Here is a 25,350-nt window from a genome sequence, read left to right as displayed (position 1 = left end):
CATAAGATAAAGGTTGGGTGGATGAAATGGAAAAGTGCAACTAGAGTGTTGTGCGATCGTAGAATGCCATTGCGGTTGAAGGGAAAGTTTTATAGGGCGACTATTAGACCCGATTTACTATATGGTACGGAATGTTGGGCTGCCAAGAGACATCATATTCAAAAAATGAGTGTAGCTGAGATGCGGATGCTTAGATGGATGTGTGGAAATACAATAAAAGATAAGATTCGGAACAAGGAGATACGTAAGAAGGTAGGTGTTGCACCCATTGAAAATAAGATGCGAGAGAATCGTTTACGGTGGTTTGGACATATTCGGCGAAAGCCTAATGATGCTCCAGTTAGAAGGTTGGAGAAATGGGAAAATATATTAGTTAAAAGAGGTCGGGGTAGGCCTAGGAAGACTTGGATGGAGATGATAGGAAAGGATATGAATGCCTTGAACCTCACCGAGGACATGGCATTGGATAGAAATGATTGGAGGAAAAGGATTCATGTAGAAGACCCAAAATGAATTTCTTTTTTGGTTCATATCGCTGACCTCAATTGTTTTGGGATGAAGGCGTAGTTGTTGTTGTTGTTTGTTGTTGTTGTTTAATGCTTGGAACTGCAATTTCCAGCTCAACAGAACAAATTACAATACTAGAGTAACAAATGCTGGTCGAGTTGGAGAAAAGCCTTGTTCATATGTCATGAAAAAAAAAATAGCTTTACTAACGGAGACTTCCAAAAGAAGTTGAGCTAACACACATAGTTACAGTACAACCTCTGTATGAACCTTTACACTCCTAACTCTGCTTTTCTTTTCCAACAAAGAGAAGAAAGAAAAGTGGAAAAGAGACTACAACAGAACTCAGAGAAACAACAGATCCTTCCTCAGATGGTAATCAAATAACCTGTGTTCTTTTATATCTATACCCACAGGGAATCTGGGGTTGCCTAATTCCTTGGACATCAGATAGAAGATGATGGATAACCCAATATAAATTATTTGTATAACTCATGATTTATTTGTTGAATCATCAGCATTTTTCTCTTGCATGTTTGCCGCATTCCCATGTGCATTCATCTTCTTCTTGTCTCTCCAATTCTCCCCCCACATTTTGGCCTCTGCAACCGCTCGCTCTCGATCCAAATCCCTATTGTGGTTTTTGGGTACCTTAGGAGAATCATCTCTGTCTGACTCATCTAATTCCAACTTGCGACCAGAGCTGCCACTCTCTTCATTTTTCACTACTCTCCCACCTTTATCCTCAGCAGCAGCAACTCCTCTGCTTTTCTCATCCTTGTCTCTACTAACTCTATTGCTTTGAGTAGCATTGGGATCATAAACTTGTTTTTCCAAATAGGACAGAGCCGTGACCACGTCCCCGATCAGTGGGCGTGTAGCTGCCTGTTCGTGGAGACACATTGCAGCCACTGCAAGTGCTTGGTACAAACCCCGCATTGGAAACCTGCCTTGCAATCGTGGATCAGCCATTTTTGGAAATCTCCGGCGATCATTGAACAGTGGGCGTGCCTGCAAAGAGAGCAACATATAACATCAGAACCAGTTATCAATAGCATGTAATTGCCGAAAATAGAAAAACATATGCTGAGCTTTAAATATGTAAAAATGAAAAAATAAATATAACAATGAAATAGGTGTACTTGGTTTTTACAATAGAGATAAAAGATATACACTACCTTAAGATGGAAAAAGGAAACACATTGTTTATTTTTAATAATAGAGATGAAAGATACACACTACCTTAAGAGGAGAAAAGGGTACACACTACATTATGTGATTTCTTTTTTACACTTTGCTTTTGTTTCAGTTCATGGCATTGTGTGAATGAATTGTATGAACAGTTGGGGAGCACACCTTAAAATAGACAAGCAATCATTATCAAAATTTGCAAAAAGAGAGGAGGATAAAAGTCCAATCTGCTCCAGCACTGTGAGGGAAACAAGCGGAGGTACTGTTTTTTTACAGGTCTGCTAGTATAAATGCTACACGCAAGAATGAAAGAGTGGTATAACAAAGTCACCAGTAAAACAAGACGCATAAGAATGCCCCATAACAGGGGATGACCCACCACGGGTTAAGACCGGCCAACTATAATCAGGTTGGCTTTTAACCCATAGCCATAACCCACCCACTGGCTTATTGGGAGTGAAGGCATTCCTAACCTGATCTTTCCCATATGGCCATATATCCTTGTTTGGAGTTCCACACAGGTCTTTGGTGATGGATGATAAGGCACATCTTTCTGCATTAGGATTTCAACATCCATTGTGTACCTGTGAGACTGAGAGAGAGAGAGAGACCCTTGCCAGTTGTATTTCTACCCTGGTTTCCATCAAGGATGGGCCCGTCGCTTTCGCTCCTTGGTGCTAGAAAAGATGTTAACTCTACCCACCATGCTCAAACTCAGAAGAAAAACCCTCGAGGTAGTGAACAGATGTTTTAAGGGGGGAAAAGCTACACAACCAGGCATCTTAATACAGGCCATGGGTTCACCTAGGTCTGACCTGATAGGTATTGGGCTGGGTTTCGGCTAGGTCACTATTAGATCAAAGCCTAAAACACCAGCCCAAACCTGGCTCAAGGTGGGTTGGATCAGCGTGGTCTGTCAGGCTACCTGGCCCAATGCCTACCCCTATCCACAGCTGATAGCAGTAAAGGATGGGAAACATTTTTAAGTGGTCATTACTGGATATGGAAAGCATTTTTTATCATGGGATTAGATCATCAAAACCTTCAACATTAAGCAACAAAGAACATGTAGATATGTAGAGAGAGAAAGGGCGCAAATTTTATTTTGTTTGAAAACACCCAAAATGAAAATTTCCCATTTATTTGAAAGCACCCAAAGTGAAAGAAAGCATACCAGCATAACCAATCACAATGACTGTTCTTGTGCAGTGATACAAAGCAAATCTAAAAATGATAAAACCATGTATCTGTTGGTGTATATATATATATATATATATATATATATATATATATATATATATATATATATATATATATATATATATATATATATATATATATATATTTCTGTACATATGTATTCTAGGGATATTTTAGTCTTTTCACATGTACAAATTCTGGATGTATTTTTCCCTCTTTCTGTTTTTCTATTTTTATTTTTCATTATTGTAATTATTCCCAGCCTCGAGGGCTTATTGGAAACTCCCCCAAAAGAGTCGTTGGACTCTACCCAACGGCTACATTTCTAGCCATTGGGTAGGTCCCAACGGCTCCTTTGAGACTCTACTTTGTATAAATATGGGGTTAGGCCCCATTCATTGTAACAATTCTCCAATAATATTCATTATTTTCATGTGTGCTCTCAGCCCTTAATGGCTTGTTCTTGTGTTTTTATGTACTTGTAAGAGGTCATATTCTCTAAGTGTTCTCTTGCCCATAAGTGGCACATCAAAGCATATTCTTCAGTTTATGACATGGTATGAGAGCTTACCGACTCCTTAGTGTTATTCAACTCTTCCTCAAGAGTATTTTGAGGTGCATAAAGATCAACTATTGCCTCGAAAAGCGTGCCTACCAACCTTCTTGAAGATTGGTCTTCTTATGAATACATAGTGCTTCAAAAAGAGTTGAAAATTTGTTCAAGTATTTATTTCTCTTCCGCTTCTCTTTTGCTTTGTATTCTTTAAGTCTATGGCCGAAAAAGGTGAGCTACCACCATCAAAAGAATACTTATTGATAAAGGATTGTGGATGTACGTTGATGGTTCCACAATAGAACAACAAATCATTCTCACAAAATCCATTAAAGAAAATGACAAAACCATTAGAGAGAAGGTTCTTAAAGGAGAAGAAAAGAAAAAGGCTCTTATAAATTATAAGAAAGCTTTAAATGAATGAAAAATTGCCCATGACAATGTACTTTCCTTATTTATGGAAAGTATGAACGAAGATACATGTGAAACCATCTTGGAGTTTGAAAGAGCCAATGAAGCATGGATCTTCATTAAACAAACATATACTCGATGCAACATTACATTACAATGGGAGCTTCAAAACTAGATACACAATTGTAAACAAGGTGACAAAAGTATTAAAGAGTATTTTGGCTTTTTAAAGAAGTTGTGTGATCAAATGGCTAAGTTAGAGTCCATTTGGGAAACTCCTAATGATACTCAAACTACAAAGAAGAAAATAAACAATGAGCAATTCTTTCAATTTATGAGAGGGTTGCAACCCGAATTTGAACAAATGAGAAGCAATATAATACATAAAAGACAAGATGAGCTTCCTCTTATTCAAAAGGTTTTTAGCTCAAGTTTGCATGGAAGAGACTAGATTAAAGTCTCAAAATGAAGCAAAAGAAGCTAAGGCCAATGTGTTAGTCGTTTTAAAACCAGGTGCCAACACTCATACATACAACCCTCCATACTTTTATAAGAACAATAACTATGAGAAGAATCATGTAAAGGAAGGAAAAGGAGATAGAAGGAAAAGATGAGGTATTTTTTGTCATAATTGTAAGGAACTAGGACATACTAAACCTTTTTGTCTGGAATTCAAGAACAAAGATGAAAAGAAAGTTGCTTCGGTTGGTATTTTACAAGTTGACCAAGATTCTTCAAATAAATCAAATTTGAACATGTCTCTTTCTCAACTCATGGAGGCCTTGCAACCTCTACTAAAAGGATAATTCGTGACCAGTGTCGTCGTCTCCTCATTTTCTCCTCTAGGTATGACTTCTTGGCTTTTAGACTAGGGTGCATCATTTCATATGTCATATGATAAATCTATACTTTTCAATTGTAGAAGCTCTACTAGCAAAAGAAATATTTGCATTGTCGATGGAACCTCTCTTTATATTAATGAAATTGAAAATTTTGAAAAATGTCCTAGTTTTAGTATTCCTCAAATAAGATTTATTCCAAAACTATATTTAAATTTACTTTATGTTTCTCAAATCACTGATAATGGATATGGAGTCTCCTTCACTTAAAACCAATGCTTAATACAGGATCTCTAGTTCGAGAGGTAAATTGGGAAAAGTCATAGAGAAGGAGACTTATATTATATGGATCAGTTGAAAATTTCTGTCAAGACCTTTTGCATTGATGTTCAAAAATTTGATAAAGTTTTGAGGCATCAAACACTAGGACACCCTAGTATGTATAAATTATCCAATAATCCTTATCTGAGGATCTTTTGTATTGTACAAATCTCTTATACCGATTGTATTCGTGCAAAAATAAAATCAATTTCATATCAAGAGAGGTCTTTCTCTGCTACTAAGCCGCTTGAATTAATCATTCTGATGTTTGGGGTCCTACCCCTATTGCCTACAAGGGAGGATACACTTATTATGTTATTTTTTGGGATGATTACTCCTATTATACTTGGATATATTTGAAAAGAAGTCGTTCATGGATCCAGACCCGAACCCGTATCCATATGCAGTCTCGTATCCACACGCAATGTTGTGTTATGTTGTAATATTAGTTGTTCATTAAAGGGTATTTCAGTACCCTAATTTTTGTAACCTCTCACTAGTATATATATTACTGAATAGAGCAGTCACTGTAATTTAATCTCAACCGTGACCTTCTGCAGCCCCTCTTCTAAAGTTGGGCCTGGAATTGTCTTTCCAAAAGGAATGCCCAAAGAGATGATCTCAAATTCCAAGCCAAGAAAACTGTGAGTTTCTATTTTTTGCGTCTTCTTGGAATACAAATTTGTGTTCCCTTTCAATCTGTGTTTTGTTTTCTAAATCCATATTTCTATTTTTTGTGTCTTCTTTGAATCCAAATCTGCGTTCCCTTTCAATCTATGTTTTCTTTTCTAAATCCAGATCTAACTTTCAATCTGTTTTTTTTTTCTAAAGTCATGTCTACGTTTTTTTTCTTTGTTTTTCCTGCGTCTCTCTTCAAATCATCGTTTCGGTCTATACCTCTCTTTTAAATCCAAATATGGATTTTCCAGTCTCAGACTTTCTGTGTCTCTTAATCAGCATTTTTTTTCTTTTTTCCTCAGTCTTTACCGACTCAGACAATCAGTCGAGATCTCCTCATTCTTCTTGCTCATTTCTGAAATTCCCTCCTTCGAAAATCGGAAACGTTTCTCCACATTGAAAATATTGATTCTTACCTCTTTTTCATTCGCCAATTAGCTTTGTTTCATTTAAAGGGGGTCGTCCGCTGCTAATCTGGTTTTATCCGGAAAACCTTTGCTTTACATTTATCATCCTTATCATTCCATATTACAAAATTTCTTGGAGATCATTTATTTATTCAATGATGGGACTTTATCAATTTGCAACTGATTCAGTGTAGCCACGATCAGATCTATCATGCTCGCTGGTCACATCAGGATATAATTTTCTTGCTTTAACTTCTTCCAAAAAAAAAAGGCAGAATATTAAAAGTGGTTGATTCTTCAATAGACTGTATCTAATCCAGAAAATTTTCCCTCCTCTTTCACATCAATTTCTTCTTGTTTTTTTTTCTCAATGGATTCCTCCTTCCCACAAACAGGTCTTTATTGTAACTTTCTTAGTCAACTCGTTTTTGAGAAGTTAAACAACATCAATTTCTTGACTTGGAAAAGATAGATTGTTCCTTTCATAAGGAGCCAAGATCTCTCTAGACATCTTGATGGATCAATTCCAACCCCTCCAGAATTTATTTCGCAGGAAAAGGAAGATGATAAAAGGGCATCCTCTACTGTGCTTCTCAGAAATCCGGATTATGTTGCTTGGATGAAGAGAGACCAAGCATTGGTGGCATACATCACCTTTACACTGTCGCAAGAGGTTCTTGTAGTCATTCCTGATGATTGTTCGGCCAGGGAGTTGTGGGACAAGTTACTTCAGACATATTCACAAATATCTAAGGCTAGAGTTGTGTTTCTTAAGCGGGAATTTCAGATGTTAAAAGAAAGATTCCATGTCTATCATGGAATACTTGAATAAAACGAAGAGCATTACAGATCAGCTAGTTATCGTGGGATGTGTGGTTAATGATAAAGATAAAGTACAACAGACTTTAAGCGGGCTGGGGCCAGATTATCATGTTCTGACAACGTCCTTATTGTGTCTTCCAGAGCTTTCAAAGTTCGAAGATCTACGTGCAAAATTGCTACAATATGAGATGAGTCTGAAGGGTTTTTCTGAAGAAAATTATGTGCACTCAGGGACTCAAGATGTACTTGCTACAGGGCTGATTTGTGGAAGAGGAAGAGGAGGTGGTGCCTTTCGAGGTGAAGGTGGACAAGCAGACATGGTTTTGGGGGTCGTGGACTACTTCCAACACCTAATGTTCCTCCCAATCAGTAAAGTCAAAGGCACATTCCTACCTGTTTTTTATGTAACAAAAGGGGGCATATTAAAGCAAATTGATGGTTCAATCCCCAAAATAAAGGAAAATCTTTGCAAACAGAGACTAAGAAAGATTCAGAAATCTCAAAGGTTGTGGGAGAAGTAAATGAGTTACTATTGGCAGCACTGGCAGGACTAAATATAAAGCAGAATGATAAAGGCATTTGGTATATTGACTCAGGGGCAGCAACCCACGTTTCAGGTGATGCGGGTAAACTCCTAAACCTTATTCCTTATATTGGTAGAAATAGTATAGTTACAGAAGATGGTTCTCACCACTCCATTTCATACATTGGAAATGCTATTATACCCATGTCTAAGTCTCCTCTCAAGCTTTCAAATGTTCTCCATGCACCAAATATTCAGAAAATTATTATTTTCATCTCAAAACTTGTTGATGATATTAATGCCTCAGTTGAATTTACTCTCTCTTATGTTTATGTCAAGGATCTTCACATGAGGGAGACATTCGCTAAGGGAAAAAGATGAGGCAACATGTACATTTTTCAAGAAGATCCCTCTTCTACAGTTCATTCCACTTGTACATCCTTCATTAATTCCTTTTGACTGTGTGTTCGCTATTTCTGAATGTAATAAGTCAATTCTTTGACATAGTCGATTGGGTCATTGTGGTCCTCATTTTATTGAAAAACTTGTCTCAAATAATTTGATTCCTAAGTCTAGTATGGGTTCAGAAGCAAATGAAATAAAATGACCAAGTTGTCATTTATGTAAGAGTCGTGTTTTACCCTTCAATTCAATCAATAAAAGAGCTTCAAGGCCTTTTGAAATCATATGTTCTGATGTCTAGGGTCCTGCCCCAATTGCTTCTGATTCAGGTAGTAGATATTATCTTATCTTTGTTGACAGCTATTCACGTTCCACTTGGATATTCTTCATGAAGCATAAGTCAGAAGTCTTTGGATTATTCTGAAAGTTCTATTATTTCATCAAAAATCATTTCTCTGAAAACATTCTACATTTTCAATGTGGAGGGGGAGAGTTTTCCTCTAGTGATTTTATTGATTTTTTCCAGTATAATGGAATAAGGAGAAGAGTGTCTTGCGCACACACACCTCAACAAAATGTGATTGTTGAAAGAAAGCATCGACATATTGTTGAGAGTGCAATGAGCATGATGCATGATACTAAACTCCCTATTACTTTATGGACAGAGGCTTTTCATTCTACAGTGCATGTGATAAATCGCCTGCCCATGGCACTGTTAGAAAACAGATCGCCATACTTTACACTTTTTGGTATTCATCTCGATTACCATGAATTACGTGTTTTTGGATTTGTTTGTTATGTGCATATTGATAACTCGTTAAGGCATAAGTTTCAAGACAAAGCCTTGAATTGCAGATTTTATTAAATTATGTAATTGAATCTTGTAATCTAATATATATTTTATATATATAAGGTAATACATATACATATATATAATATATGTATCGGCCTATTATATATATATATAATATTTATTTATTTATTATTAGCCATAGGGGTAGTTCAGTCTTTTCACATATTTTACGCACATTCAATTCTTGAATATGCTTTTTGTAATCTCCTTTTTCTTTTATTTATTTTTTTCATTTTTCTTTTTTTCTTTTCAATGTACTCAAGTACCTCGGGTGGCCCACCACTAGTCGTTGGGCCCCTTCAACGGTCACATTTGTGACCGTTGGAGGGGCTCCAACGACTATGTGGGGGGCCCTCCAAGGGTCTTCCCTTGCCCTATATAAAGGACCTCCCTCTATTATATGGTGTGTGCTTTTGGGTCAAAGCCCAAGTGATTAATAAAGTGTTTTTATTCTTTTTATGCCTTTGTGCATTTGTGAGATTTAGTGGGTTGTGCTTTTGTACACAAGTGTTCCAAGAGTTCTTATTGTGCATGTGTGCACGTGTTTATCATCAAGAATATTAAGGTCGTGATCATAGTATCTTGTTGAAGATACTTTTATTAGATTTGTAGGGTATGCAGATGACTATAAGGGGTACAGGTGCTATGATCATTCGAGCAGACGCATCAAAGTGTCTAGAAATGTTATTTTTGATGAGATGAACTTTGATAATCAACCAGCTAACATCTCCAGTTCAGGATCCAATGCTGAGGTATATTATCCATGGCTAAGTTCCGAACTTTTTTCCAACATTAATGATGATTGTCCTCCAAACTGTAGTCAGAAGGAAACATGTGAGGAGTCAGAAAATGCATCATAGCCAGAAGAAGTTGTTGCGCAACCCTTGGAAACAGGAAGGTACAAGGGCATCATCTACATCCGACGTGAAAAGGAACCTCCACCCGTCTTTGCTTCCTGTCCGGATCTTAATGTAACTCCTACTTCCTCACAGGCGTTGGTTGTCAGGAGATCTACCCGTCCTCTACATCCACTTGATAGATGGGTCAGTTACAAAAAAAATCACTGGATTTTCAATTGTTTTTGACATCCATAAACAAAGAAGATGAGCCTCTCACATTGTATCACGCTGCCAACTCCAAGAAGTGGATTGAACTGATGAATGAAGAAATGGAAGCCTTACATGAATGTAGAACTTGGGAGATTGTGCCCAGACCACCCAACAGAAATGTGATTGGATCGAAATGGGTGTACAAGATCAAATATAAACCAGATGAGAGTACTGAAAGGTATAAAGGTAGACTTGTTGCCATAGGGTTCACGCAAGAACAAGGGCAGGATTTTGATGAAACTTTTAGTCCTGTTGTGAAAATGGGGACCATTCGAATTATGTTGGGTCTAGCTATTGAGCATGGATGAACATTAATTCAGATAGATGTTAAAAATGCCTTTCTGCATGTAGATTTAGAGGAGGAAGTTTATATGGAGCAGCCCGTTAGATATGCAGAACAAGATGCTAATCAGTACGTATGTAGATTAAAAAGAGCGATACATGGTTTGAAACAGGCATCTCGTTCTTGGTTCGAGAGTTTTTCGCTTGAGATACAGAAACATGGCTTTTATAGGTCTCGTCTAGATCATTCATTATTCATTTACAAGAAGCAGAGTGTGACCACACTCCTATTGATATATATAGACGACATCATCATTATAGGAAACTGTGGAACTCACATTAAGGAAGTAAAGAAATTGTTGAATCGGAGATTTAAGATGAAGGATCCGGGAGATCTGTGATATTTCCTTGGGGTAGAAGTTGACAAGACATGTAATATTCTTACTCTCACTCAACACAAGTATACAGTGGACATTCTCATTAGAGCGGGTATGATGAATTGCAAAGGCTTGGCAACTCCAAGTGTCATACATCAGAAACTGAGCTCTAAAGAGGGAGACCTATATGAAGATCCTACTAGATACCGCAGCATAGTAGGTATGTTACAATACCTATCATTCACTCGACCTGATATAGTATATTTAGTCAATCAGGTGTCTCAATTTATGCATGAACCTCGTACATCACATATGGAGGCCGTTAAGAAAATATTAAGGTATTTAAAAGGCACTGTCGGTGATGGGCTTGTGTACAGAAAGGGTGGGCTGAATCAGGGTCCACATGAGATCATTGTTTATGTTGATGCTGATTGGGCAGGTGATCCAGATGAACATCGATCAGTATCTGGTTATTGCAGTTTCCTTGGGTCGAACTTGGTTTCTTGGAGCAGTAGAAAGCAGAAAGTCGTCGCTAGGTCGAGCACAGAGGTCGAATATAGATCAATGGTTGCCGCGACTGCGGAGGCTACATGGATAAGGCATCTCCTCACAGAGATAGGAGAACCGATTGCTCGATCGCTCCTATTATGTGACAACCAAAGTGTTATCAATATGTCCTTCAATCCTATTTATCATAATCGGGCAAAACGCATTGAGATAGACCAACACTTTGTGAGGCAAAAGGTTGAAGAAAAAGAGATTGAACCCAAATTTTGTTTAAACTGAAGAGCAAGTTGCAGACATATTCACAAAAGGATTGACGAAGGACAGGTTCTAGATGTTAAAAGGCAAGTTGTTCATGATCCAAGACCATGTACAACTTGAGGAAGGGTGAAAAGAAGTCGTTCATGGATCCGAACCCGGACCTGTATCCATATGCAGTCTTGTATCCACAGGCAATGTTGTGTTATGTTGTAATATTAGTTGTTCATTAAAGGGTATTTCAGTACCCTAATCTTTATAACCTCTCACTAGTATATATATTACTGAATAGAGCAGTCACGGTAACCTAATCTCAGTTGTGACCTTCTGCAGCCCCTCTTCTCTGTCATTCTTCTTTCTCGTGTGCAGTTAAGTCCGGAGTTTCTCCCTTTTAACAATATTTTCTCAAATAAACATGAAGTATTTGAAAATTTTAAAAAAAATTCATAAGTTTGAGGAGTGTTAATGTGTGTGTATATACATACATACATACATACATACATATATATATGTGTGTGTGTGTGTGTGTGTTTACATATAAACATATGTATTTATGTATATATGTATCCTAGGGGGCATTTCAGTCTTTTCACATGTATAAATTTTTTATGTATTTTTTCCTTTTTTTATTTTTATTTTTCATTATTATAATTATTCCCAGACTCAAGGGCTTATTTGGAACTCCCCCAAAAGAGTCGTTGGACTCTATCCAACGGCTACATTTCTAGTCGTTGGGTAGGTCACAACGGCTCCTTTGAGCCTCTACTTTGTGTATAAATATTGGGTTAGCCCCCATTCATTGTAACAATTCTCAAAGAGATTATTCCCCAATAATATTAATTATTTTCATGCATGTTCTCAGCCCTTAGTGGCTCATTTTTGTGTTTTCATGTATTGACCATAAGAGGTCATATTCGCTAAGTGTTCTCTTGCCCATAAGTGGCACACCAAGGCATATTCTTCAGTTCTATATAGTATCAAGCATAGGTCTTTGGTAGTTGGATGTATCATGAACAAGCAAGAGTTAAAGATGATATGCAGCCTGACTTGTCTAACCCAACTTTTGGCAGGGACAAAAACCAACTATTACCCGTTTTGAATGTTGAAGGTGCAAAAACAAAGGCCATAAAATGCTATCGGATTTGAACATTGACACAAGAAAAACATGGAAACATTGAAAATAAAGTGCAGACCAAGTTATCAACTGGACCAGTCTACATTTCCTTGATAAATGACTCCAAGAACTTGGATATTCAGCAAAGAACCTCATCTGACAAATGTTGCAATAATGAATAGGTGTTGCACCCTCCCCAGGAATCGGATTTGACGGCTCGAAACTTGGACCTAAAGGGAGCTCCAACCTGGCAACAGACGGGTACTCTAGTTGGAGCTCGACGAAAGCTAGAGGATTATACATGCGGTTTCGGGCATATAGCTAACATGTATGGAGAGTTGTACCCTGGTTGACACGGTGTAGTAGGAGTCTGAGGGCTCTAATGTGTAAAAGTATCTTCAACAAGATACTAATAACAATATTACAATATTCTTGGAAACAAATGTGTACGCATACTCACAACAAGAACACTTGAAACACTTGTGCACGAAAAGCACAATACAAACTCACAAATGCACAAATGTGAACCCAAAAGTCATAAGATTCACTAAAAAGGCTTGGGCTATAATCCCACAAGCATGAGAATACACAAGGGGAGAGCCCCTTTAAATAGAAGAGGTGGAGTCCTTGGAGAGGCTCCACCTCTAGCCGTTGGAGCCCCTTCCAACGGTCACAAATGTGACTGTTGGAAGGGGCCCAACAACTAGATGGTGGGCCCCTCCAAGGTGTTTTCCACCTTTTACAAAACAACAACAACAACTACGCCTTCATCCCAAAACAATTGGGGTCGGCGATATGAACCAACAAAGAAAATCATTCTGGGTCTTCCACATGAATCCTTCTCCTCCAATCATTTTTATCCAATGCCATGTCCTCGGTGAGGTTCAAAGCATTCATATCATTTCCTATCATCTCCATCCAAGTCTTCCTAGGCCTACCCCGACCTCTTTTAACTAATATATTTTCCCATTTCTCCATCCTTCTAACTTGAGCATCATTAGGCCTTCGCTGAATATGCCCAAACCACCGTAAATGATTCTCTCTCATCTTATTTTCAATGGGTGCAACGCCTACCTTCTTACGTATCTCCTCGTTCTGAATCTTATCTTTTATTGTATTTCCACACATCCATCTAAGCATACGCATCTCAGCTACACTCATTTTTTGAATATGATGTCTCTTGGCAGCCCAACATTCTATATCATATAGTAAAGTGGGCCTAATAGTCGTCCTATAAAACTTTCCCTTCAACCGCAATGGCATTCTACGATCGCACAACACTCCAGTTGCACCTTTTACAAAAAGAAATAAAAAATAAAAATACAAAAGAATAAAAAGGAATAATTACAAAACATATTTTAAAAAGAATGTGTAAAAAGACTAAACTACCCCTAAGGCTAAACAATTAGAAATATATATTTTATATATATAATAAGTAGATACATATACATATATATTAATATATGTATATGTATTACCTTATATATATAAAATATATATATATATTACATTGCATGATTAATTACATAATTTAACACCCCCCTCAAACTTAGGGCAGGATGATCGAGAGTTTGCTAAGAAGGAAGTTGAAGCACGGAGCACACAAAGCTTTAGTGAAGAAATCTGTCAACTGATATTCTGACGTGACATATGGAAGGTCAATGACTCCTTTGAGGTACGCCTCACGAACATAGTGACAATCCATCTCTATGTGTTTGGTCCGCTCATGAGAAGTGTGATTCTTAGCAATATAAATTGCACTTTTGTTGTCACAACATAGCTTGATAGGCCCTTCGATTGTGATCCTCATATCTTCCAGCAACTGATGAATCCATACAATTTCTATAGTAGTAGTTGTCATGGCACGATATTCGGCTTCAGTTGATTATAGAGATACTTTTTGTTGCTTCTTGCATCTCCATAAAATCAAAGAATCTCCTAAAAACACACAAAAACCAGTGGTGCAGTGACGATTATTTGGGTCACCTCCCCAATCAGAGTCGGTATAAGCCATTAATTTTAAATCAGACAGAGAGGATAGAAAAATTCTCTTGTTTAGAGTACCCTTAATGTATCTTACGATTCGCAAGATAGCACTCATGTGAACGGATGTTGGTGCATGCTGAAACTGACTTGCAGTATGCACTGCATGAAAGATATATGGTCTGGTAATACTCAGATACATCAATGATCCTACAAATTGTTTGTAGAGAGTAGGATCTGAAAGAGGAACCCCATCATCAATCTTCATTTTAGCTCCTACTATGGCAGAAGTTTGACAAACCTTTTTATCTGTAATATCTGACCTGTCAATGATCTCAGATGCAAGCTTAGTTTGAGATAAGAAATACCCTCTATGAGAGTATGCTACTTCAATTCCCAAAAAATAAGTTAGAAAACCCAAATCAGACATTTCAAATTTATCTTTTAAAATTGATTTTATACTCTTAACCCCATTAGAATCACTTCCGGTGATGAGCATATCATCCACATACAACAGCAAAATCACAATCCCTGCATTGGATTTTATAACAAACAAAGCAGTGTCAGTAAAGCAAGAAGAAAATTCATTTTCCAACATTACTGAGTTAAACCTATCATACCAAGCCTTAGGGGCTTGCTTTAGGCCATATAGCGCTTTCCTAAGATGAAGTACTTTCCCTTTGAGAGTCTTCATTCCAGATAGAGCATTCATATAAACTTCCTCATTCAAATCACCATTCAGGAAGGCATTCTTAACATCTATTTGATAGATGTTTCAATTGTTAATTGATACGACAGTGATGAGACATCGAACAGTGACCATTCGGGTCACAGGCGCAAAAGTTTCTTCATAGTCAATCTCATACTCTTGACTATAACCCTTGGCAACCAATCGAGCCTTATATCTCTCAAAAGATTCATCGCTCTTAGTTTTAACCTTAAAAACCCATCTACACCCTATTGTTTTCTTACCCTTAAAAAGATCTTGAAATTCCCATGTCTTAGCTCTTTTCAGAGCTCCGAGTTCATTTTCCATTGCAACTATCCATTCAAGACTTTTACTAGCTTCCGCAAAGTTTCTAGGTTCTACGTAGGAGTGAATGGCACTAAGACATACTTTATATCTAGGTGAAAAAGAATCATATGATATAAACCTAGACGGAGCTTTTCTGTGTCTTTCGGTTCTACAAAGATTTTCCTCACCTTGAGGAATAGTCTGACTATTGTCATATCTTTCAAGAGCACTTTTAAAAGTGCTCCTATCTCTAATGAGTATAGGTGATGGGATCTCTAGGTGGTCATTCATCAATAGATTGGTGAGAGTAAAGCGGAGGAATGATTTCCTCAATATCACTTGAATCATTTTGATTTGACTCATCATCATTAGAATCATCATTGTTGACTAATAGTTCAAACAAAAAAGAATAATCAACATTTTCATTATGTACTTCAGGACTTTCAAAACCACTAAGATTTTCCAAAAAACTCACATTTCTGAAAACATAAAGTTTGTCATTTTTAATGTCATAACATCGAAAACCCTTATGGGTTTCGGAATAACCAAGAAAGGCACACGGAATGGCCTTTGGAGAAAGTTTATCATTTTTATCTATAAGAACAAAGCACTTGCATCCAAACACCCTTAACCTATTGTAATCAGGGTTTTTTTCATACAACCTTTCAAAAGGAGAAATTTTACTCAAATTCTTCGATGGAAGTCTGTTTATGAGATATATCGAGGTAAGGCCAGCTTCAGCCTATAGTTTCTTTGGAATGTTTTGCGAAATGAGCAAAATTCTAGTTGTTTCAATAATATGCTTATGCTTCCGTTCGGCTAACCCATTTTGTTGTAGGGTTTTTGGGCAAGATTTCTGATGGATAATACCATAACTTTCAAGGTAACTCTTGAATTCATTTGAAAGGTATTCACCACTAGAGTCAGACCTAAGAATTTTTAAACTTTCATTAAATTGATTTAAAATCATCATATGAAACGTTTTAAACGTCGAAAAAACTTCATGTTTATGTTTAAGAAAGTACATCCAACAAAACCTAGTGTAATCATCTACAAAGATAACATAATACAAGAAACCTCCTTTAGATATCACAGGAGCGGGTCCCCATACTTCGGAATGAACAATTTCAAAGGGGTTTGTTGAAAACATAGATCTTCGAGTAAAAGGTAGACTTTTCATTTTCCAAAGAATACAATCATTACAAACAAAATCCCCTTTACAAAGATGTTTAATAAAATGCAAATAAGAGATTTTAACAATGTTGAGATGTCCCAGTCTCTTATGCCATACATGAATATCTTTGTTTTGAACAACATTACAAAATTGATTCTTGGGGACTTGAAGAAAGTCAACGTAATAGAGGTCGTCTCTCCTAGAGCCTTCCCCAATTAATCTTCCGGACTGGAGATCCTGAATCCAACATTTATCAGAAGTGAATTTTACATCGCAACCATGATCCGAGAGTTAAGAGACCGAAAGTAAATTTAAATTTAATTTTGGTATAAGACGGATTTTAGGGATAAAAAAATCTTGTTTTTCAAAATTTCCTATTCTTTTAATTTCAAGAGGTGTTCCATCCATTGTTGAGACAAAAGATAGAAGAGGATTTTTAGAAAATTGGGAAAGGAAGCAAACACTTGGAGTCATATGAAAAGATGCGCCGAAATCTAAAAGCCAAGATATCTTACCGGAAGGTGAAGAGACATAGCAGCTCCGGAAATTCCTCCCTTGAGAAGTGGTTGCAAAACTTCAACAATTTGATGAAGAGAAAGAGACCCACTTGACGATGATGGTCTTTCCTCTTGTTGAGATGTCATGGCCATAGCAAGTATTTTCTTCCATTTGGGGCATATAGGTTTAATGTGCCCCGGTTCTTTATAAAAATAACATGTAAGCTTGCTATAATCTTTCTTCACTTCTTGACCAAATGAGTTTTGATTCTTGAAGTGAGGAGGCTTATAAGTCTTCAAATTGCTCTCCGGTCTTGAAACGGCATTAGCGCCTTCATTTTCTTCATTACTTGAAGTAGCAAGAACACTTAAATTGTTTTTGCTAATGTTCATACGAGTTTCCTCCCCACTTAGCTTTGTAATGACATCTTCAAGAGAGGGGGAAACGAAAGAGGAAAGGAGAGAAGACCGAATTTGCTCGAACTCAGATTTAAGTCCATTCAAAAAATTAAAAAAATGGTCCTCTTCCAATTGTTTGTATCTAAGCTCAATAGCTTCTTCACTCCACTTAGGCTCAAGCATTGCGAGTTCATCCCATATGGACGACAATTCCGCAAAGTAATCCCTTATGGACATCTCATTTTGTTGAAGGGACAAAGCCCTTTTTTGGAGATAATACTTGTGTGATAAGTCTCTTGACGTGTACATTTTTTCTAGATAATGCCAAGCTTCCGATGCTTTCTTGAATTTAATAATATTTATATTTATCTTTGTTTCAACCGATGAAAAAATCCAAGAAAAAAACAACAACTACGCCTTCATCCCAAAACAATTGGGGTCGGCGATATGAACCAACAAAGAAAATCATTCTGTGTCTTCCACATGAATCATTCTCCTCCAATCATTTTTATCCAATGCCATGTCCTCATCTTGAAATTTTTCATTTTTCATTCTTCATGTTTCTTGGAGTATTTCTCAAGAGCTTTATTTCTCTCTTCTCCTTCGAGAATTTTGATTTCGCCTTCCTCTACCAAAGTAATCTTTGGTTCGGGTTCCGGTTCGGGTTCCGATTCGGGTTCCGGTTCCGGTTCCGGTATAGAACCAAGAACGTATCTCCAAAGACCCTTACCTTTTACTTGAGCTTCCATGTTCCCAGCCCAAACATGATATTTTGAGTCATTTAATTTGAAGCCAAGAGAGAAATGGGAGTCTTTTTCGACCATTAGAGAGGATAGAAGTTGAAAAATAATACGTACCTCAAGAAACTTTCACGTCTTCCTTGACAAAAGAGTCACTCAAAATATTGCCAGAAGAAGGTTATCCACTTCAAACGCCAATAACATGAAGGAATGTTTTTCGAGGCACTCAAAAAACAAATAAATACACGAACCTCCTTCTTCAACCAAGCTCTGAAACCATGTAAAAGTATCTTCAACAAGATACTAATAACAATATTACAATATTCTTGGAAACAAATGCGTACACATATGCACAACAAGAACACTTGAAACACTTGTGCACGAAAAAGCACAATACAAACTCACAAATGCATAAATGCGAACCCAAAAGTCATAAGATTCACTAAAAAGGCTTGGGCTATAATCCCACAAGCATGAGAATACACAAGGGGAGAGCCCCTTTAAATGGAGGAGGTGGAGTACTTGGAGAGGCTCCACCTCTAGCCGCTGGAAGGGGCCCAACGAGTAGATGGTGGGCCCCTCCAAGGTGCTTTCCACCTTTTACAAAAAGAAATAAAAAATAAAAATACAAAAGAATAAAAAGGAATAATTATAAAACATATTCTAAAAAGATTATGTGTAAAAAGACTAAACTAGCCCTATGGCTAAACAATTAGAAATATATATTTTATATATATAATAAGTAGATACATATATATATATATATATATATTAATATATGTATATGTACTACCTTATATATATATATATATATATATTATATTGCATGATTGATTACATAATTTAACATAATGGTGGCGGTTTAGGAGGTACGAGGAGCTATGAGGTCAGAATGGCTAAATCGGGTAGGTCAAAACTAAGCCCGGTACAAGAATCAACAACGGATTCCAATCCATATCTGAAAAGACTTGGTCTAAGGCTTTTAGGTGGACCTAAGGTCGTGTGTTGAGGTTTGATGTAGGTGCTAGAGGTCAGAAAGGTCAAGTTGAGTCATTAGAGAGGTTGTTGAGGTTAAACGGGCAAAACTACACGTTCTCCTGAATCGACAGAGTGCGATTTTGATATTTCAAGTCCCGGACGTGAGCAAGATCTTAAGCTAATGTTGGGATCAGTTTTAGAGGTTGTGTAGTAGGTCTAGATAGGTCTAAAAGGGGTCTACACATTCAGATGGGGTCACTTAAGGTGCAGAGGGCCAGAAAAGGCGAAACAGTCCACAAAACGATATTGCACAATTTCTACGAACATAGTCATGGTTAAGACGACTTAGACGACTTTATGAAAGGTTAGGAACAGGTCCTAAGTTATCATAGAGGTCAAAAGAGTGGTATAAATACCCGAAACATGCTCGTAAGAAAGGCTGATCAGCAGAACCATGGTTGACAGGGCTCCTACATTGATTTTCAAGGTCGGGATTACTCCACAACAAAGATACAAGTAAGAGAAGGGCTTGAGCCCTTGGAAGGGTAGAAAGACTAACGTAAGGAGGTCTGACCTCATGTAAATCACAGAGAGAAGAGAGAGAAACGTGAGGGAGGAGAGAGAGAGGTTTAGGAAATCAATTTAATCTTATTCAATTCATAAAAAGGGGTCCCTCAACCTCTATTTATAGATGAGAGGCCTGAGATAGAGCCCCTTATTAATTAATTCATTCATAAGCCATAAAGAATCCTACTGTGAAACAAAAACTTGACTAGAGAAAGGATTCTAGATCCATGCCTCTATCAGGACTCCTACTCTAATTAAAAGTTTTAATTAATTAAGAAAAACTCAATTAGACTTCTTCCTAATTAACTTAAGATGCATCTAGAGAGGGGGGGGGGGACGTCTCACCATATTCCTTCAATTAGACGCCCACCATGTGGACACCGCCAGGTGGCTCTCTTTGATTCTAATGTTGACATGTGTCAAGCTCTCCTTTCTGGTATAGATATGTGTCCATTGACTTTTCCACATGTGAGGAGGATACATCAACTGCCACATTATTCTTATAGGTCTCACCTAGGCCTGGATGTCCCTTACTGCCTGCAAGGAAATACGTGTAGATCCTGGAGCTCGAAACCGCACCATCTTCTAAAATTCGGGTCATAACAATAGGCCATCCAAATAAGGCTAATGGTTGTAGCCCCAACCCAAGGATAAGAAACAACGTAAATCATGCTACTAAGGGACAAAATCATAGCACGAGCTCATGAAAACAATTGGCAACTATAACAATAAAATTTTACAAGCAAGCCAGCCAATAGGCAGAAGTACAAGAGTCGTATGTTGTGCCACAGTAAATAATGATAGGAAGACAAATATTTCCACTTGACAACCAAGCTAATAGTCAAAGAACCAACCATAAGCAAACAAGAAAGTCACTTGCCTAATGAGAGGAATATTGCACAAACAAGGACACAACCTTCATACGCTGACTTGTGGATCAGTTACCAAATTAATAATAGAGACTACATGATGGTTGTAATACCATGTAGGGTAAAAACTGGGCACAATAAGAACTAGGACTCTAAATAAGTATATTTAAAAAAAAGACTATAATCACCACAAATATGCATAGAGTAAGAAAAAACTTTTGTTTGGTAGGTGACAGAACCATAAGCAGGCCATATTAGACTAGGTCTGTTGTGCATTGTCAGAGGTTCAGAGCAGGTCCCGTCCATACTGAGTTAGAGCATCGATTCTCGATACCAAAAATCATAACCTCTAGGTAACAATATCACCAGTAGACTAGTGCACATCATGAAAAATGGAAAGAACTTACAATGACCAAGACCATCCATATTCCCCACAAGGAAAGCAGGAGTGCTCGATTGATGGTAAAATACTTCACGCAAATAAATCAATTATCCAAGTTCTAATGTTCTTTTGTCAATGCATTTGAAATATCCTTGTGGGTTCAAGATTCACTGGAGTTTCTTTCAGTAATTTTCTATGGTTCTAAGCTACAGAACACTAGGTAACATGCATTCAAGTTTGTACAATTATTTTTCACAATTCTTTAGATGAATTCTTCTCTATAAGATAAACCATGAATCAAAGATTCAAAAGCATTCCAAGAAGGACAGCATCAGCAAGTAAAAATTCATAGTGATTTTCAAGAAAATATTAAATTGACAAAGAACAAGAAAAGGAAACTATTTAAATGGTTAGTTGGTTACCCATGCAACAAGATTCTGTTCAGGCTGCAATTTAGTGGAATCAAATGCCCTTCGCCCTGTAATTAGTTCAAGAAGAACCACTCCAAAACTATAGACATCAGATTTAACCGTAAGTTGTCCAGTCATGGCATATTCAGGAGCACAGTATCCATATGTTCCCATCACCCTAGTGGAGACATGGGACTTATCCCCGGTTGGACCAAGTTTTGCAAGACCAAAATCAGATAGTTTTGGATTGAATTCTTCATCCAGTAGAATGTTGGATGATTTAAAGTCCCTATATATGACAGGAGGATTTGCTTTATGATGCAGATAATCCAACCCTTTGGCTGCACCAGTTGCAATTTTCATCCTCGTGCTCCAGTCTAGTGATTCCTTGTCAGGGGGAAGATCTGCACAAAAACGATTAAATAAGGTTCGCAGCAGTTGTAGATAAAACAACCAACTGTACTAGCCCAAGAAAGTACCAAAACTTCTCCAACACCATTTGCAAATCAAGTGAATACCTTTGACACCTCTGATGTAGTGTATCAAACTCTAACAAAACAAAGGTGACAATGGGAACAAACCATGTTCAGATTCCATGGATTGGTAGCTACAGCTAAAGTGAATGCAAAAAAAAATCCTACATCATCAAATAGCAGAAAGTATTCGGCGTATGTTTTGGCACACAGCGTAGCCACCATCACAAAGAAGAAAGATTTGTCACCAGACTCACCACAACCAGAACCAAATACAAATGACTATGCATACCCAGCACAAAACTGCATGAACAATATAATGACTTAGAAAGTGCACTTTTAAACACAGGAAGCATAGCAAGCAAACACAAAGAGGGCAACTCAACAAGATTGTAGAAAATAACATAATCATCTTGAGCCTTGAATTATACTCTGGACTGATCCATAGAGGGAGGTGAAAGACAACTAGTATTCCTCTCATCCTTGGGCTGAGCATTCCTTTCATCAAACATTGGATGTGTGGGAGCTATCCTTACGATGTATTAAGGACTGACAGGAGATGATGCACTCATATGGAGAGCCCTCCATCAGATCCTAATTTCCTCGATTCTTCTGTCCCCACCTCTGCTCATACAGGATCAACGGCATTATCAGATGTCTGTTTTTTATAATCAATGAGAGCCACAAACACATCATGCCCAACAAACCCACCTGGAATTAGGTTGGGATATCTTTTAACAATTGGACTTACTGAGACCGAAACCTTTGCCTTCAGCTCACAACGCTTGATGGTCCACTCAAGACTCAGCTTGGACTAATTGGGAGAACAAAATTCATTCACCTAATAAGAATGGTATTGAACTTCTACTCAAGTTCTGCTGGTTTTAGAAAACTTAGGAAGTATTTATTAAGGCAAAAGTACCGCCATGCTCATAAAAAAACATGTTTATGTGTTTCATTTTGAGGTAATAGTCTTTTATCTTTCCTTTATGTAAAGGAGGCCCTCTAACAACGTTAGAACTTTCCAGAGTCACATGTAACTTCTAACAATCAGCTATAAAAGGCTCTGCATATCCTTTCTTTCAGTAAACTGTTTGCCTTTGCTTCTTAAAAAGATATCGTCATATTGATTTGGCACTTATGAGAAAATCTCACGTTTGTAGCCATATGATACATGCAACAGCAAAGAAATAAAAAAGGAATTTTATCTACCATAGGATGGCAGTTAGTGGGAAACATCATAAAGGCAAATGAAATTTCGTATCCCACTGAATTAGAGATTTGAGTCAACTACAAAAGGAAAGAATAGTTTTTCAATATAAGGAGTTGGATGGTGAGATTCATTAAAAAAAGATACACACTGTCCCAATGAAAACTACTCATTTTCTTGTTTTAACTTCACTGTGGCACCAGATCCAGATATTGAAACACTAAATTAAAGCATGAATGAAGCTTTACAAGAAAGGATTGCAATCATACCATGCAGATGATCTTCCAATGACCCCAAAGGCATGTATTCATACACAAGAAGGCGTTGGTCCCCCTCAGCGCAATAGCCAATCAAATTAACAAGATTAGGGTGATGCAAAAGGCTAAGCATGAGAACCTCCACCAGAAACTCCCTGTTCCCTTGGAGCCCATTCCTGTCCAATTGTTTTACAGCAACAACCTGCTAATGCAGATAACATCAATTAAGGAACTTACACTCCAAAAAAGAAAATAAAAAGCTACAATTATTCAAACCAAACCAAACAACCATGTTGCTACTTGATCCAGAACAAAAGTACATCAACACTTGCCCATCAAAAGTGAAATCAATCGGGATAAATGGCTTCACACGCGATAAATTACTGATTCAATTCGCATACCTGGCCTGTACTTTCTAAGCGACCTTTATAAACTCGCCCGAATCCGCCCTCCCCTAAGAGGCATTCCTGTCTGAAGTTCTTCGTGGCTGTCGCGAGCTGGCGAAAGGTGAAGGTGGCCGCTGCAATTTTCACTTCAGGGCAATCCTTGGACGGCGGAGTTTCTTTCACCGGAGCAGGTGCAGCCCTCGGCTTGAGTTTCTCCGTTCCTTTTGATCCACAAACAAAACATGCTCAATTTCACAGACGAACCAGAAAGAAACTCATTGATTTCAATTGCACTCCCCGTTTCATACCCAACCATCATGAGGACCCCAAAATGCCATGAAATTGGTTCAAATCAATCACATAAAACTATTTCAATTCGCTCTGCAAACCACACATCCGATTGAATCGCTAACCAAAACGCAAAATTCTCACACAATCTTATCGGGAAAACGTTCGATCAGATCAAAACCACAGGAAATCAACCAAAAATCAATCGGTTTCAATTTTACCCACATGAAATTTTCAACCTAAAAACACGAAAACTCCCATCTAAAACCCAAAAAACCAAATGAAAATCGATTTCAGCACTGCCCACCTGAAAATTTCGCCTAAAAACGTGACATTCTCATCTAAAACCAAATACCCACAAAAATTCCACCATGGTTTCCCCTAAAAGGCTCGATTTGAATAGCACTCACCTGAAGAATTCCTCGAAACTTGAGACGCTGTCGAGGGTGGTCGCTGCTTCCTGGCCTCGGCGCCATCGTCGGCATCGAACTCCTCCTTCTTGGTATCAAAGCAAGGGAAACAACCCATCCGGGAGCTGCTCTCCCCCAACACAGAGTGGAGCAAGCCAGATAGCCACGATTGGAACAGCACCATTTATCCGCCCATAGTCTGCAAACTCCGCGACACGATTCAACCAATACCTCAAATCTGCTGTTAGCATGGCCAATTAAATACGCTTCTCAGAGGGCCTTCCAGGAATCGAATCAAAGCAAACATGTCACGCCATCCTCCCCACCCTCCCTCTAGAAATTAGAAATTCAGAGAATAAAAAATTATTAAATAAATAAATAATAATAATTCAAGAGAGAAAAGAACACCTCTCTCTCAAAAGTTTGAACGTGTACTGTGGGGATGCATTATACCCATATATCAAGGGTAATTATGTAATTTACTCTATGCATGTCCTCAACCCACATCTCCTTGAAAGTCTCGGTTTTGGGGTCTCAGTATATAAAGATTAAGTGATTCGGTTTCTAAGACTAATCGAGTTGGTGACCGGAGCCCCCACGCTTGTTGTGACCAATGTTATAGTATCGTTGCGAATCGGCCAATTCATATGGTATCGGCCAAAAATCGCTACGAAAACAAGCTGATTGGGCTTTTTTTAATATTTTTAACATTATTTAAATCCTCTTTTAATATTTTGTGACACGTGCCATTTGTTGGTTAAAACCAGTGTTGTCAGTATCGGTGTGTATCGGCCTGAATCGGCCAATACTTATCATATTGCCAAAAACTCAATACGAAACTGACTGAATCAACTATTTTTAATGAATATAAAAATAACTTAAAATTATTTTTTAAATATTGTTTTAATATCTTTAAAACGTGTCATGTTATTTTTTAAATTATTTTTTGGTCAATTCTTAA

At 37.6% G+C, this 25,350-nt stretch overlaps 1 protein-coding gene across 1 annotated transcript; it reads right to left on the bottom strand.

Annotated features, from left to right (window-relative positions):
- Nucleotides 1–687: 687 nt before the first annotated feature.
- LOC149851469 (serine/threonine-protein kinase PBS1-like) lies at nt 688–24,807 on the bottom strand. The gene is made up of 5 exons (XM_090000844.1): nt 24,390–24,807; nt 23,707–23,912; nt 23,318–23,507; nt 21,378–21,769; nt 688–1,518 (listed from the first exon to the last, which is right to left on the bottom strand). Exons 1-5 carry the CDS (start codon nt 24,571–24,573, stop codon nt 1,000–1,002), a joined length of 1,491 nt encoding a protein of 496 aa, XP_089856970.1. The 5' UTR covers nt 24,574–24,807; the 3' UTR covers nt 688–999.
- Between the last annotated feature and the right edge of the window lie 543 nt (nt 24,808–25,350).

Source organism: Nuphar pumila, chromosome 1, assembly GCF_984573655.1.
Source record: "Nuphar pumila chromosome 1, dmNupPumi1.hap1.1, whole genome shotgun sequence".
NCBI lineage: Eukaryota > Viridiplantae > Streptophyta > Magnoliopsida > Nymphaeales > Nymphaeaceae > Nuphar > Nuphar pumila.
Note: the sequence above shows the minus strand (reverse complement) of the source record. Positions and strands in the feature narration are given on the sequence as shown.